Source organism: Aquila chrysaetos, chromosome 10, assembly GCF_900496995.4.
Source record: "Aquila chrysaetos chrysaetos chromosome 10, bAquChr1.4, whole genome shotgun sequence".
Lineage (NCBI taxonomy): Eukaryota > Metazoa > Chordata > Aves > Accipitriformes > Accipitridae > Aquila > Aquila chrysaetos.
The window spans coordinates 2971272-2986138 of record NC_044013.1 but is presented as its reverse complement, the minus strand read 5'-3'; the positions used below and the strand labels follow the sequence as shown (position 1 = coordinate 2986138).

Below are 14867 nucleotides of genomic sequence, written 5' to 3'. Positions count from 1 at the left end.
TTTATACCTTTGTGTTTTACTTGGTTGATAATGCTGTCGAAGGTTTCAGAGTAAGTCAATTAAATTATTCTGCTGGTACTAGTAATTACACCCCACAAAAAAGCAGATTGCATTAACATAATAAACTTAGTTTATATTCTTTTGTCGGTGGTCAAAGATCTCGGTGGTAAAGCTGTATTTCTACACAAATGGTAGTGGTGGGAGTTTCTCAACGCTGAACTCAAAGCAATATGCTGCTCTAAATCTCTGCCAGCTTTTTCAGGCAGAATGGATCATGGTCAATTGTTGTAGAGAGTTTCCATCAGGATAATAATGGCCATCTGCCCATGACCCTGTTGATAGCTTTCACAGGGACCTATTGATAGTTTTAATGGGACTGGTGGAGAATTTCCAGCTAACTTCTGCCCATGTTTTGGCCAGAACCTTGAATTTGTGGGTCTAGTATGTTTTCTTTGGTGAGGGGAACTTATTGTAAGCTTTTGGCTAGCTTCACAGTGAGCTTGATTGGGAACAGAAGGTTTGTTACTGGGCATTAGCAGTCTGGAGCTGCTGCGTCCAGCATGGCTTTCTGTACGGATGGAGAGAGGTAATATGTATTTGAAGAAGGTAGAGGAAATTCATTCCTTACATGAAATTTTGGTGATTTCTCTGACTTTTGGCAATAGTTGCACTTAAAAATTAGGAGACCTGAGAGTTCAGTTCACAGACTGAAGGCCAAAATTTCTTCAAGATGTTCAGTACTTCCTAAGGAATAAATGCACTGAACTTAGGGAAAAAAAGCAGGACATCTTTTGGCCAGTGTCTGAAGGTTGGCTCCCTATAACTTCCTAGATATATGTGGGGAAGGAAGACAACAAGAGAAGATTGACCAAGTGCAGTAGCACTTTTTGCAATACTTGGTGCTGAAATTTACTATGAATTTTAGGCAGCTGGGTTTATTGAAGAATTGCTTGTAGAGCTCTTAAGGTGGAAATGGAGGTTTTTGTGAAAGCTGAAAGGAAGATTCATTTTTATCAATTAATATTAGCATGCATTATAGTATTATGCTTTGCGGGGTATACCTAAACAAGTATGTTCTTCAGAACATGAGTCAATGATCAATATTAACTGAGCTGATTTCTATGGGATTTCTATTCTTTTTCTTTCAGTGATAAACATGGGATGGAGGGATTTTCATAGGTCAGCTGGTGCTCTTAATTCCTTCCTTTTTTCTCCTTTTTCTTTCTCAGTTTTCACATTTGTATTTCTAATGTCCTGTTTCTTTAAAGTTCTAAATTGTATGTGTAAATAGTGAGCAAAAGAGCAACTGTAGTGAGTCAGATCTTCTGTTAATTTATTCAGTCAGTTTTCCAGTGTTATTAAAATAGTATGGTAGTATTTCATGTTCTGCTTGAATAATGCTTTGACAGTTGATTGAAGAAATATATAAGGGCTACTACTACCTTCATGAAAAAGATGACTTTTAAAGCTCTGCTATGCAATTTTTCTCTCTCATTTTTCTCTGTTTTTTATATCATTAAGATATGCAAGAAAAAATAAATTGTATTCATATATATGTTTAGAGAGGTTGAAAGTTGATCCCCCCCGCCCCCCCCCAGAAATGTTAAAAAATTAGCATGTCACAGGAGCTGCACATCCGGAAGTACTTTAGTCTATATGTGAACCCAGTGTAAATTTACATAAGGTATCAGTTCTTAAGTGTAATGTCTAGTAGGTATGAATGCTTGCCCTTCTCCTGTAAGTGGATTAAGTGAAACTGCAACAGAGAGCTACAGTTTAGGAATAAAGATTCATGAATGGCACCATGTATAGGTAGGCCCAAAAATCTTTTCCAGGATGCATTAGGACCTTTGCAATTAGCTACTAGAAATTGGATTACTTTAAGTGATATAAGTCAATGATAGGGGTTTGAAGTGAAGAGCTTATGCAGTTTAGCAGATGATTCTTCTTGCTGCTCAAGATTTTAGTTGCGTGTGTGACCAACAAAATCTAAACTAGTCCCTTAATGTTGATCTGCATTTTACTCAATAAGACTTTTGTCTTCATTTGCTTATAACTTTTACCAAAGTTTTTTTGTCTAATGTAAAGTTATCATCCTAGGATTCTAGGTAAGGTTGAAGTACTTTCTAAAAATTTCAGCTACAAGACATAGTGACAGGAAGGTCAGGAAAATTGCTGTCCCTTCCGTAACAGTAAAAAAAAAAAAAAAAAAGTTACTGAATGAGAAAAAAACATTGTGTGAAACGTGTAAATGATCATGTAGTTGTATCTCTGTTAGAATTCATAGGCACTTGAGAGTCTATCAGTTCTATCATTGTCCAGCTTTTGGAGATCAGCTTGATTAACTTTCACTTTCTTTTAATGCAGCTGTTTCTTGCTTCCATGCAGCATAAACTGTTTTGGCTATCTTTGCCAACTTTATTGCAGTGGAGGTTTTGGGGTTTTTTCTTTTTTTTTTTTCTCTCTTTTTTTTTTTTTTTTTTTTACAAGCGTGTAGGCCCTTCAAAATGTCCACTTCTCAGCACATCCCTAAAGCTTATCATCTTTATGATGTTGTAGCCTGGATAGGTATTGTCTGATCAAAGTCTGCAATCCAGTAACTTGCCCCCGTTTCCCAAGATGACACATCCTTGGTCGTTAGATAATTTTGCATTGTTTGTATTCAGTCCTTGCATTCCTTCTGGACATCTGGGGCCTTTATTACTATTCCTGTCATTAATTTGAATGCTACTGTTCTGCTAGCATAGCACAGTGCAAAGTAAAACTGAGCTTTGCTGGATGAATTGCTATTGAAACTAAACACTTTATGGTTGTTACAGAGCGGTAGATACTCTGCGGTAGGAAGATAACGTGATACTGCAGAAGGAGGATAGGATGTAATTTCTGTTTAAGTGAACAGAGTAAATCCCAATTTGTTTACATGTTTATAGAATGCTAAATATATACAGAACTGGATGAAGAATTTTTTTTTTTTTTCTTAAAGTTCTGTTCCCTAAGAAAATGAGACTTCCACGACCAGTGTTGTAAGGGGATTGTCTGGCAGGTAATCAGTAACTTTGGAGCTCCTTGGTGTGTTTTATGGAGAGGCAGCTATGTGATGGAAAAATGCCGAATTAGTGAACACCCTCACTGAGGGCACAGCTGCGACATGGGCTACAGACAGTCCAGGCGGCAAGGAGTTGTTACGCTTGCCCTCACTGAAGGGAAACATTCAGCTAGGGTCCCTTCTTAGGCAGTAGGGAGTCTAGGAACAAAAGCTGATTTGGTTTGCTGTTACTCATGGAATGAGTTACTTTTGCCATAATTAGTTCACAGATCACAGTTAGTACTTTATCTTCTTTCTTGTAGGGATTTTTTACCTAGTTAACTGTTGTTAGGAGGAAAGGATAAGCTCTTAGCATTGATGGGCAAATTTATCCTGAACTTTCAATTTCTGGAAAACTGTTCGTGAGATATAATTGCCAAAAATCAGTTTGGTTTGGTTTGGTGTGTCTTTTTCAGTGAAATTGAAATACAAAACAGTGTTAATGTGATTTGTGAAAGAATAAATTGAGATAAAAACTTAAGTGTAGAAAATTTCCAAGTCTTTATCTCCTAGTGTAAATTAGCACTTTCAATGGAGGGGGCTTATCTTGTAAAGATTTTTTTTTTTTTGCACGTGCAAGTGAATTATCGGATTGTAAAAGTGCATGAACAAGTTTTGTTGCTTAATTGCTATTTTCTAAAAGTGTTACATTTTAAATTCTGTTTAACTATTACTTACACGGCATGCCTTATGTGTCAAGCCTGCAATTTTCCTGCAACAGCTAATTCATCTCTGTGATAAGGATTCCTGGAAATTTGCTGAATCCAATGGAAATGGAGTATAATGTCTTTACAGGGTTGCATTAATTCCTGGTTTAACTCCAGATGTTTGTGAAATTAGAGGAAATGTAAATTTAATCCTCTTGGGTTTTCTTCTGAGTTGCATCTCTTGTGGGATATTGTTTTTTTACTTCCTACTTACATTGGTCTTGTTGCTGCTTTTTTACAAAAATAAAAGAATACGTTCAACTTTAAACTGCTTATTAAGCACAAATCATAAGTGAAGAGACTATTTTTTCAACTTTTTATGTTATTGTTAATTTTACATTAGGTCAGCATTTAAGAGTCTATGAAAAATAATGAACAAAACATACATGTTTTATACTCTGTATTTGAACAGGCTGCTAATCTCCCACTTGAAATTCCTCCAAAACTGGAGAGTCACTTTAAGATTGAGGACAGCTTCTGGCTTCAGTACGTAATAAAAATAAAGGAACGGTATTTTACAAATCTGAGATGTAAAGTAAGATTAAGTTGAATCACTTGTATCTACTCCAGGCATACAGCTAGAATTTTCCCTTTCTTAATTGTGTATAAGGCAGCAAGTTCTAATTTGAAAGCCTCTACTACCTCAATGTTAAGTTGAAGAACAGAAGGCAGAGAAATCCATCGAAACATTGCTTTTGGAGCAACCTCTATGTGTGAATGCAATGAGAAAAGCAGTATCTAATGAGTCACATCATTTGACTGTCATCAGTTTAAATTCATATGTTGGAAAAGTAAAGAAGTTGCAGAAGTAAAGATGATATCCATGAAAACTTGATTTGGCCCTGTTCTGCATAAGTATTATGATACAGTTTTTAAATGCATGATCACATTTTTTCCAGATGAATTCTATCTTAGTGCCTAAGGTGGACCTGCTTTTGTATGAAACTGTATTCTTTCCTGCTAGGCTACAATTTGCTATATTTCATTATTTGAAAGATGCACTGTGAAAGAAGTAAGAGCTTGTGGAGGGGGAAAGGAGGCAAAAGATTGGTAAATGAGTTGAATGTTTCCCTGTATAACAGGATTTTATCCTGTACTCTGTGACGTGGCCCATTGTTTCCTGATAATGTGACCTAACCAAAGTATTCAGTTGCTTGCCAACTCTCTGTTCTTTCATTTTAATTTATTTTTTCTCTTATGTGTTGAGGCATTTGCTTACAGAAGTATTGAGGTGTGATGGATTCTACCTAGGTCAGTGGAAGCTATTGTTTCAATATATAAAATGCCATAGAATTCTTTGTATCCTTAAAAAAGTAATTCTGAATGTTTCAGATTGGATACTGAAAGTTGATGAAGGCCTTTGAGTTAAATCTCTGTTTATGTCAGCTCCCAATTTGCAAAGCTCTCTCCCCCCCCCCCCCCCCGAGGGAAATTAGTGAAATATGTTCATAATGGCTATGAAGAGCTCAGCCACTTAATGATGAATACTGTAGGTGATGGCATGAGAATATTCATAGTCCTATAATCAGATTAGGTTTAAGTATTCTGCAGTGAAAAAGGTCTTGGCTACAGATTGAACAAGTATGCTATGCATCGAAAAAGACAGGTGATCAGAAAATAAAACATGGGGTTTGATGTATTATTTTAAAATCAGAAAAGGCCATTTTGACAATTTAATTGGAGAAAATAGTATTTAGCCATTGAATTCCTGTGAATCCAGTTATTGCTTATACACAAAAAATTAGAATCTCAGACCTGAGAGATGTTCTATAAAATAATTGATGCATTAATTATATAAAATATATTTCCTAATTATAAAATAACGTAATGCATTAAATGTAGAATACCAGTACTGAAAATTTTAGGAAACTAAAAATTAGCTGAATGAGGAAAAAGTGGTCTTAGTAATAATATTAGTTCTGTGAATTCAGAAAAAAATGGGATTAACTAGCTTTTCAGAGTACTCTGGTAGATATGAATATAAGTGATAAAGAAAAGCAGAAATGTATAGTTATGTATGATATTTAAAATGGTCTGTTCAAATAAACTTATTTATACAAACCATTCTTTTTCATCAGCGTTAAAAATCTTTTGCTTGGAAATCTTGCATTGGCAGAGGTTTGGCTGGATTATTGTGCCTTTTTCTTTATGTACTTAAAAGTAAAATGAAGACAAGGTGTGATTGTATTAATTTGAATAATACTGTGGAGAGCCCCGATGTACGTTTCATGGTTCTTTACTGACACATCTACCAGAATGCTTTTTCTTTGGTTCTAGTCTGGCTTTGTTTTTTGTTGTTGGGGTTTTTTTGTTGTTTTGGTTTTTGCTTGGTTGGGGTTTTTTTCCTTTGTGTTTTTTTTTTTAACTGAAGCGCAAAATAAAACATGGGAAACAAGAACACAGTAAAGTTGTTTCAAGCTTCTAGCAGTGCGGGCCACCTAAATTTTGCCATCTTGGCTACTGTGATCTGAATGTGCATTTAAGGCGGTGGTGTCCTGTGTTTTTACCTTCTACGCAGTTCATAGTTAACTGTGTTATCACCTGCATACACATATTGGTCTTGATAATGTGGTCCTTTACTGAAGTAGTCAGGTATTTAGTTTCTGGCTCTGGCTCACCAGGTATGGCCTGTTTTATAATTCATATTCCCAAGCAGGATGTTATTAAAGGAAAAATTATTCTGTCTTAAGTGATGGAGCATTTGCACACACTTAGTGTGAGATATCTGTGTGCTGTTATCTCAAAGAATTCTGGTCACTCTGGAAATTGCTTAGAGTGGCTCGCTGTCTGGCAGATTAGATAAAACAATTTTAAAAGAGTTTTGGTTTTAAAGTAGTTAATTTGAATCACTGAACTATTCTAAGCCATGCATTTGTTCTGCCACATGTTTCCAAGTCCTCCTTTGTCTGCTCTTTGGTCCAGTTTAAATTTGATCTTCCTGGATTTAAGCAACATCCCTCATTTGGAAAGAGAGACTTCCTCATGCTTCTGCTGAAATCATTAATAGCTTTGTTTTTGGCTTCTGTGAATTTCCATAACAGCTCCATAATGCAAGCCGTAATACTTCCTCAGAGCAACGCACTCACTGATGGTCAGATTGTTCCTAGCTTTTCCATTATCCTTTTGGTGTTGAGTGATTTTTCAGATCTCTAAAAAAAAAAAAAAACCCAAAAAAAAAAACCCCCAAAAAACCACCAAAAAAACCCACCACAAGGACTCTCCTGGGTTGCAGTGTATATGCCTCTGTCTGTTAGCTTTCAGGCAACGAAATAACATCAGGCAGTTGTGTCCCTAGAGAAACATGCAAACTTTAGAGGGACATAAGAAAAATGTATAGGCAAAAAAAAGATAATGCGTAACAAAAAGAACAAAAAAAATACAACATTGTAGCTAGTTTAAAAGTAGTCCTTCTGCAAGAGCTCATTTGTTTGGACTAATCATAGCTGTGAACAAGATAATTGTATGTTTTGTTCTTTTGTTGTTGGTGGTGGTTTTTTGTCTTGTGTGTATTTTTAACAGAAGATAACACCATTACAGGCATAAATACCAATTCACAAAATTAGATACACTATTTGTATCTTGAACTTTTGTTTAGGGAAGTTCCACTTGATTTCAAAGTTAGGAAGAGTAGAGAAAAGTGTAGAAGCACACTGTGGAGCTGTACTTGCAGGAAGGTGGAATTACGAAGGAACAGCCCTCGTTACAGGTAAGCATTCTTAAAGTAATGAAGTGTTTTGAAAACTAACAGAAGAGCTCTCTTTCAAAATAAAGCCTTTTGGTTTTTTAATCTACAAAGTTGACATGTCATAAAGAAGTGTAAGGGTACAAAAAATATAGTATTAAACTAAATTTATGAAAACTAAGTGCTTTTAATAAAATGTGTAGAATGTAAGTACTTTATGGGATAAATATAACAGGATGTTTTGGAAAAATAATTTAATCCTTGATATATGTTTAAAAGAGCTAATCCCAAATTTCATTGTTCATATTGTAGTTACACTGAATTTGAGTGAATAAAACTGAGTCTGTTAAGTGTTCACACACTGGTCTAGCTTGAAATTCTTGTGAGAAGGGGGAAATGGAAACACAAAAAACAGCAATATAAATGAAGTTAGCTGCAGTAAGTTACTTTTTTTTAGTCTTCATTATCACTGGGTTTATGATCGCCTTGTTTAATAGAAGCTAATTTTGCACTATTTGATTAATGCTGTTTTAGAAGAATGTTGTCTATCTTAGTAGAAGATTTAGTAAAAGCCTTTATCTTTTTTCAGTGATCCTATTTATTAGATGTTATCCTATTTACTTGAAAGTGAATGTTTTTAATATCAGATAGAGTGCTTAGATGTTTTTGTGGATATTCTGTACTTCATAGAGGAGAATATTTGATTTTTTTTTTCCCTTATCTGTTACAAAAAAGGGCTGCTAAGTTGATACATTTATAACCCTGCACATGACGTTTGGGGTTTTTTAGCCAGCACAGTTTACTGAGGCCTCATGAGCATCTTGAATGTTCCTGTGCTTCTCTCTCTTAATTATTAGGAGTGGTATAGATCCAGCTGCAGTCTAATTCTTTTTTTTCTTTATTGAGGCTGGGAGAGTGATCTCCCAGTGTCTGCATCTCTACATGTCTTTTTGTCCTAAATCTTTTGGTAATTAGTTGCTTTTGGCATTTTTGTCAAAAACTTCTATCCTGATGTTAAGGGGAAGCTAATTAAATTTCCTGTGATAGACTTCTCCTTTATGGGATTTCTGTTAGTGTCAGAATATTCTACAGCCTCCCGTTGATCTAGCACAGCTGATTTCTTTGGACAAATTCCAACTCAGTCCAGAAGTACTGAAGATAATTTTGGATCTGCTCGTTTCCAGAGTCTGACTCTAAAATGCTGCTTCAAGGAACTCTGGCATGTACCTCTGAAATCCCAGAGGGACAGAAATACTGTTCTTTTTAAAGACAGATTTGCCTCAGGAACTTCTGCAAAGAAAAAGTTAAAGTGGTCTTTTCAATCTCATTGGTTTTTTGTGGGTTGGTTTTTGGTTTTTTTTTGGAAAGACTACATGACATTTATGGGGAGTATAGGAATTCATCACCATATCCAAGCAGCATACTCTGAGAAGGTCTACTCTTATACTGCAGCTATACTTGGAGGAAGAGTGAATCATTGATGATACTGTATCAGTTAGAATATTCTTTATGGCTGTATTTCAACAGTATCAAATGTGCACAAATAAGATTTTTAAATTTTTTTTTACACTTTTTAAACACTTAAAAGCTACATTGGCCAGATATAAAAAGCTGAAATCTGGTAAGTAAATTACCTTTGAATGGAAGAATGACGTTAAGTGTCTAGGTGCACCTTTTTCCTCATTAATTGAATCTGGGAGGCCTAAATGAAGGCCCAGAGCTGTATGTTTTAAATATGATAGCACACTAGGAAATCTGTGTTCTTAATGCATACCTAACTATGCTGTATTGTGTATAAGAACTTAATCTTTAATAAGTAAACTGAGTTTCTTGGTAACACGCAGTTATGTTATAAAATTTAAGCCTTCTAAACAGAGCCTTCAGTTATCTTCAGTTTCACCATTTATCAACTGTGAAGCCTCCAGTTTAATACATAAAATCTGTTCTTACTCTCTTCGGACTCCTAAGAGACTCATTTAATCAGCCTCCAGGCCATTGAACTGTAAATAGATGAAAAGTACTAGCAATGCTGAATAGAGAATACAGAACTCGGGATACTTTAATAGTGATGGACTTTCACTTCCCAGCAGCAGCTTCAGATAAGGAGACTACAGGGATTTTCAGGAGAGGAAGAGACTTGTTGATAATAGCAGAAGAACAGTCTTAAATATTTTTTCCTTAATATACTACCTCTTTGCATGTTAGGAAAACTACATAAACAATATTTACCTCTAACAAGACCTGGACTTATTTTAACTCTAGTGTTTCCTAGGTAAATACAAGTGCCATGTTTGTTAGACTTATTATTGCATTTAAGTTGATGATTTCTGTGATAACTTTACAGTTGGTGAAGATGGCCAAGTGAAAATCTGGTCTAAAAGTGGAATGCTGAGGTCCACTTTAGCTCAGCAAGGTAAGTTAATTTTCTTAAAGTTCCATTAGAACTTTTTAATTTGGGGTATTATGAAATATATTTAAATAACAGACCCTAAATCTGGCAGTAATGGTTTGTTTAAGGATCTTAAGGCCTGGGTAAACTTAACTAAAATTAAATGTAAATCATAGTTGAATACAGGGGGAACTGGATTTTTAATAACATGATTATCTTAAAAAAAATTCTTCAAATTAAAAGTATTATTGCAACATTTTTAGACAATAGTTTCAGTTTCACCCTAAGGATTCTGGAAAGGCTAAAGAATTAAACAAGGAAAAAACCCAGTTTTTAATATCAAACCACAGACTCTTATGGTGAAACTGAAAAAAATAATAATCTAAAAGCACTGCAAGAATGCTTGAAAGATGCAAGGTGCATGTAGGTAAGTTCCTCTGAACTTTAAAACTCTTAACAGCTTTTGGTTCATCTATCTTTTTAACTCAGTAACTAATTTAATATATAGAAACAGTCCTACTGAAATGAAACAATCCCTGTGCTTAAGTTCTTTGTTGAACTGGGGCCATGGAGTCCTAACCTTGATCTTGGCTTTGTAACTACAGTTTTATGCATACTAGACCATTCCAGTTATTTAAGTTAATTCAAAATCGCATTACTGTAAAGTGCAACAGTATAAACTGCAAATATGTATTTATACAAATGATGTTTGATATTTTTAAAAAGCTATTTTTTATAATCATAGTTTCTAGCCCTTTTGTACTATTTCAGTGAAGATACTGAGCTAGATTTTGTTTTTCAGACTTCATACATTGAGATCATGTGACCTTTTGACATTTTTTAAGAAACCACATGCACCTGGGGTTGGGTTAAATGTCAGACCTTTATCTCTTTCTAAAACAAATTATCTAAATTCTTTCAACCTGTTGAAGGCATTTTAACCACAGGAGTGAATGTAAAATGTATTTCAATTCTGTTAAGGAAGTTCATATTCAGATGCAATGTTTTTTCATGCTTACAATGTAAAAAGATAAGCCAACTGAACTGTAATTTTTGGAAAAAAAAAAAGGTTGAAGCACACACTTCACTATTTCTCAGTTGATACATTTCAGGGTTTTTTTTATACTTCATTGTGCTTATTTGAGGTTTGATGAAGCTTATAAAGTAAGAGATGTTCTAGTTTGAAATATGCAAGCTGAATTTTCATTGATTTCTTACAGTTTCTGGTACAGTATAAAAGTACAGTTGAGTCCCCATGGAATAACTGTCATCTTGTATTTGTGTTTTGAGATAAGATCCTGTGAGGCTCACAAACCCTTTAAACTTAAATTTATAGGATCAGATTCCCACAGACCCCTCTGTAAGCTACTGACATACCTGGGATCAGGATAGGATTCTGCAGAAATTATTAGTTGTTTAAGAGAGGTATATCATGTTTGAGCTAATTTTGTACTTCCTTTATCATCTCCTTGAGAAATGAAAGGATTCCCGTTGCTAACATTCTTTCTACTCATTCCACTCTTTGTATTAGAAATAAATTTTCAGGCTCTTATCTTTGGATGATGGTCCACATGCCTATTTTATCTTTGGCTTTTTATTCACTACAAAACCACGAACATAAATTTTTCCCTTTTTTAGCTTTTTCAGTACTTAAATGGAGCGCTCTGGCTGCATGTCCTTCCATCATGCCGATGCATGGAATAGAGATAGTGTGACCCCATAGCCTCTACTGCATTCAGCCTCTAGCTGTAGTATTGCTGTTATGGCTGCGTTGTTCTTTGAGCCTGCTCTCGCTTCTTCATCCTTAGATTATCTTAATATTCTTCCTTTTTTTCCTTCTTTTCCTTAAACTGAAAGCTTTTTAAAAAAATGCCTTATTTGCAATCCTTTGGGCTTCCAGCTGACATGGTGCACTGATCTCGTTTGCTTTTTTTTTCATGGATCTCTTTGGTATATGTTGGTAACCCACAGGATTCTGGTTAAAGTGGGATTTCTTTATGTATTCTGTGTTGTATACATCGCAGCATAACGCTGTGTGCAAAGTGTCTGTGTTCCTGTGGAGAGAGCCACAGAATTATGAAGAGCAGGATGTATAAAGTATTGACGGTCCACATGTGAAAGAGAAGATGGCTCTACCAGCACAAATTTTTATGGTGCTTTGTAGACTCTGATACTAAGATTGTTTGAGGTGAAGTCTGTAGTGTCATTGGTGCCACCTGCACTGAGTCCTTTGCAGACCAGACATCTGGTTAGTAGGACCCATGCTGAGCCCACAGTTGCATAGCCTCTCTTGAAATGTGTGGCTAAAATTGCTGCTGCTGCAGTTCATAAATCACTGGCTCTCTAACCCTCGAAGTCCTCTACGGAGTCAAAGGTATTGGTCAAGCTGAAAATTAAGTAGAATGCAGGTGTGCCTTCCTCACTACAATCAAGATTATTCTGCGGTGCCATTTCTTTAGCTTATCCCACCAGTGAAGCTGACAGCTTTGCTGATAACTTTACTCTTACTCCAAGATCTGAGAAGCTTCAGGGCAAGCAAGCAAGCCTCATAGATCCACCCTACGTATTTCATTGCTAGACCACCTGCTTTGATCCTGGTTAATTATTCTGGTCTCCCTAATTGCAGTCAAGACAGGAGTAATTCCTTGTGGGAAAGTCATATTCTAAATCCGCAGGATGACATTATTTCTTGTGGCATGAAAACTTACTTTCTTTAAAAGCATTTGATCAAGGACATCACCATAACCTTTATGAAAGTACACATACATTGTGCAGACCAAGTTAATATTCTCCATGTGCTTTTTGATTCTTGGTGAAGCCATGACATTCCATTATAAAATAATATGATACTTCTTTATCATTTGAACATCATTATCCACAGACCTATTGTTTCTGTGTCACACATTCTCCCACTTTACCTCAGATGGATTTCTAATTCTTTAGGTGATTTCTGTCACCTTTCTTTCACCTTGAATTTGTCGTCTAGTACTCCTAGCACCATATCTTTCTTGAATACTTATCTTTTGGCACTGCTGACTTTCTGATGGGCTTCCAGTGACTAGTACACTGCGTAAGCACCAAGGAGTAATACAAATAATTTGCTTATAGGTTGCCTTTTTGGTTAATGGAAGCAAAGTCACAACAATTGCAATGTAAACAGTTTAATTACAACATGTTTATTGTGAAGCGGAACTTACTTTTTTAAGGGACAACTGTATTCCAAATGCAGCTCCTATTTTTTGTGCTGCCACAGAGAGACATGAAATTGTCTGAATGAACGTTTCTACCCCCGTGAAAGTAAAAAGTCTCACACAGACTTACTGTTGTAATTACCAAAGTATCTGTTGTGGCTGAAAGTGTCAGAGTGACTGCTCTATCACTCCTGCACTCAACCTAGCTCTTTCTGTGCTGTATGCATTGGCCACAGGAATGATTCATTGGGGATTAACATCTGCTAGTAGAGCACTGAGATGTGAAAAGCCCACCCTGTGTGCTTAATGCTGACATTCCTTCTTCAGATCTTCTCTCAGTCCACCTTTTCTGCTTTTCTCACTTCTTTTCTCAGAGAGTATTTTTTCCTTAAACTGTTTATCACCAATGCAATTCACTGCAGTTTGTTCTGCTGAATTTTTCCTTCCACAGCAATGCAGTGTGTTGGCAGTCTTTTCCCAACCAAGTTCTTGTTAAGTGCAGAAGGAAATGAGTTAACTTAGCTCCTGCTGTTAAGCCCTGGAAATTGTGGTTAAGTAGTCAGCCATCATAAAAAAGTTAAACATTTGGTTTAAATATAAAAGTCTTCTGATTGTTAAATCAGCATTAGAGCAGGACAAAAATTAGTTTATTTAGAATTTCTGTACAGCTGGTGACAGAATTTATGTCATTTTCAACATAAATTGCTGCCAGTAGGAAAACAGCTAGTGCCAGATTTATTTAATATATGTTGTATGTTTCTATGAGTTGTCTCCTGTAATGGTTGACGAGTTAAAAAAAAAAAAATAATTACATCATTCTGTATTTCTAAGTAACATAAAATAAATGCCTTCCTAAAAGAAAATACACAAAGTACAAAAATATACAGGAGCAATGACACCAGGTCTCAGTTTAGGGTTTGACTATTTGGAAGCTCAAATCCAAGTTTAGTGTGCTGTATTGATGTGGCCGTAATAAAATAAGTTTTTTGTTCAGAGAGAAAATTCAAAGGCTTAAGTGGTAAGATATTAGATGATGTTAGGACAGTTGATATAGCAGTTCAATCACTTAAGTATCTAAATATCACCAAAATATTCCCATAAAAAGATATTCATGGGTCATTTTTTGAAATGGAACTTAATATGCCAAAAGTGTCTTTGAAAATTTTACCCTGTAAGAGCATTTCTTAAGCCTTTTGGGTTTTTTTTTACCACCATAAATGATGTAAGTACAAAAAATGGTTTATTTGCTCAATTTAATTTCATTTGCTCAATTTGATACTTAGTTATCAGCTGAAATATGCATGACTCCCTAAGAAGTGCACATCTCTGAGAATTTAGGAGAATTTCTTTCCATTTTCCTCTTCTAAAATTATGGGATTGTCAAATACCAACATTTAGGCTGTAACAATTAATTGCTCTTTCTGAGGTTTCTCATTTCTCAAACAGAACTTTTGGGGTACAGTTCAGTTGTCTTAATGTAAGTATGCCATTAGTGCCATTTGAGGTTCATTGGGCTATTCTGCCTAGCCTCCAAATCTATTCCAGGAGATTGATCTCGTTCAGGTCCTGTGTTGTATCTGTAAGGTCCACATGGGTATCATGGAGTACCCTAGGTGCGTCGCATTGCTTACGTGCTTATGTTTAGACAATTGAATCGTGTCTTCAAAGGCCTCATTTCTGCCAGTGAGAATATTAAGGCTGTTAGAGAAAAACAGAAGCCTGAAATAAGCCTTCTCTTTCCCATTTCAGAAGATATGGAAGCAAGTTTTACAAAAAGTAAAGAGAATAGTCTGACAGGGACTTATTACATAGT

The 14867-nt window shown here is 35.5% G+C and overlaps 1 protein-coding gene across 7 annotated transcripts in view; it reads left to right on the top strand.

The window, feature by feature from the left end:
• The window catches only part of IFT80 (intraflagellar transport 80), a 56968-nt gene that overhangs the window by 5601 nt on the left and 36500 nt on the right, over positions 1-14867 (top strand). For 6 of the 7 annotated variants that reach the window (XM_030027993.2, XM_030027994.2, XM_030027997.2 and 3 more), the window contains 2 exons: positions 7388-7498; positions 9819-9887. In XM_030027993.2, coding sequence (XP_029883853.1) covers positions 7388-7498; positions 9819-9887 — 180 coding nt within the window. Of the gene's footprint in view, positions 1-7387; positions 7499-8873; positions 9096-9818; positions 9888-14867 lie in introns of those variants that run through there. The other variant, XM_030027999.2, reaches the window with a different exon arrangement.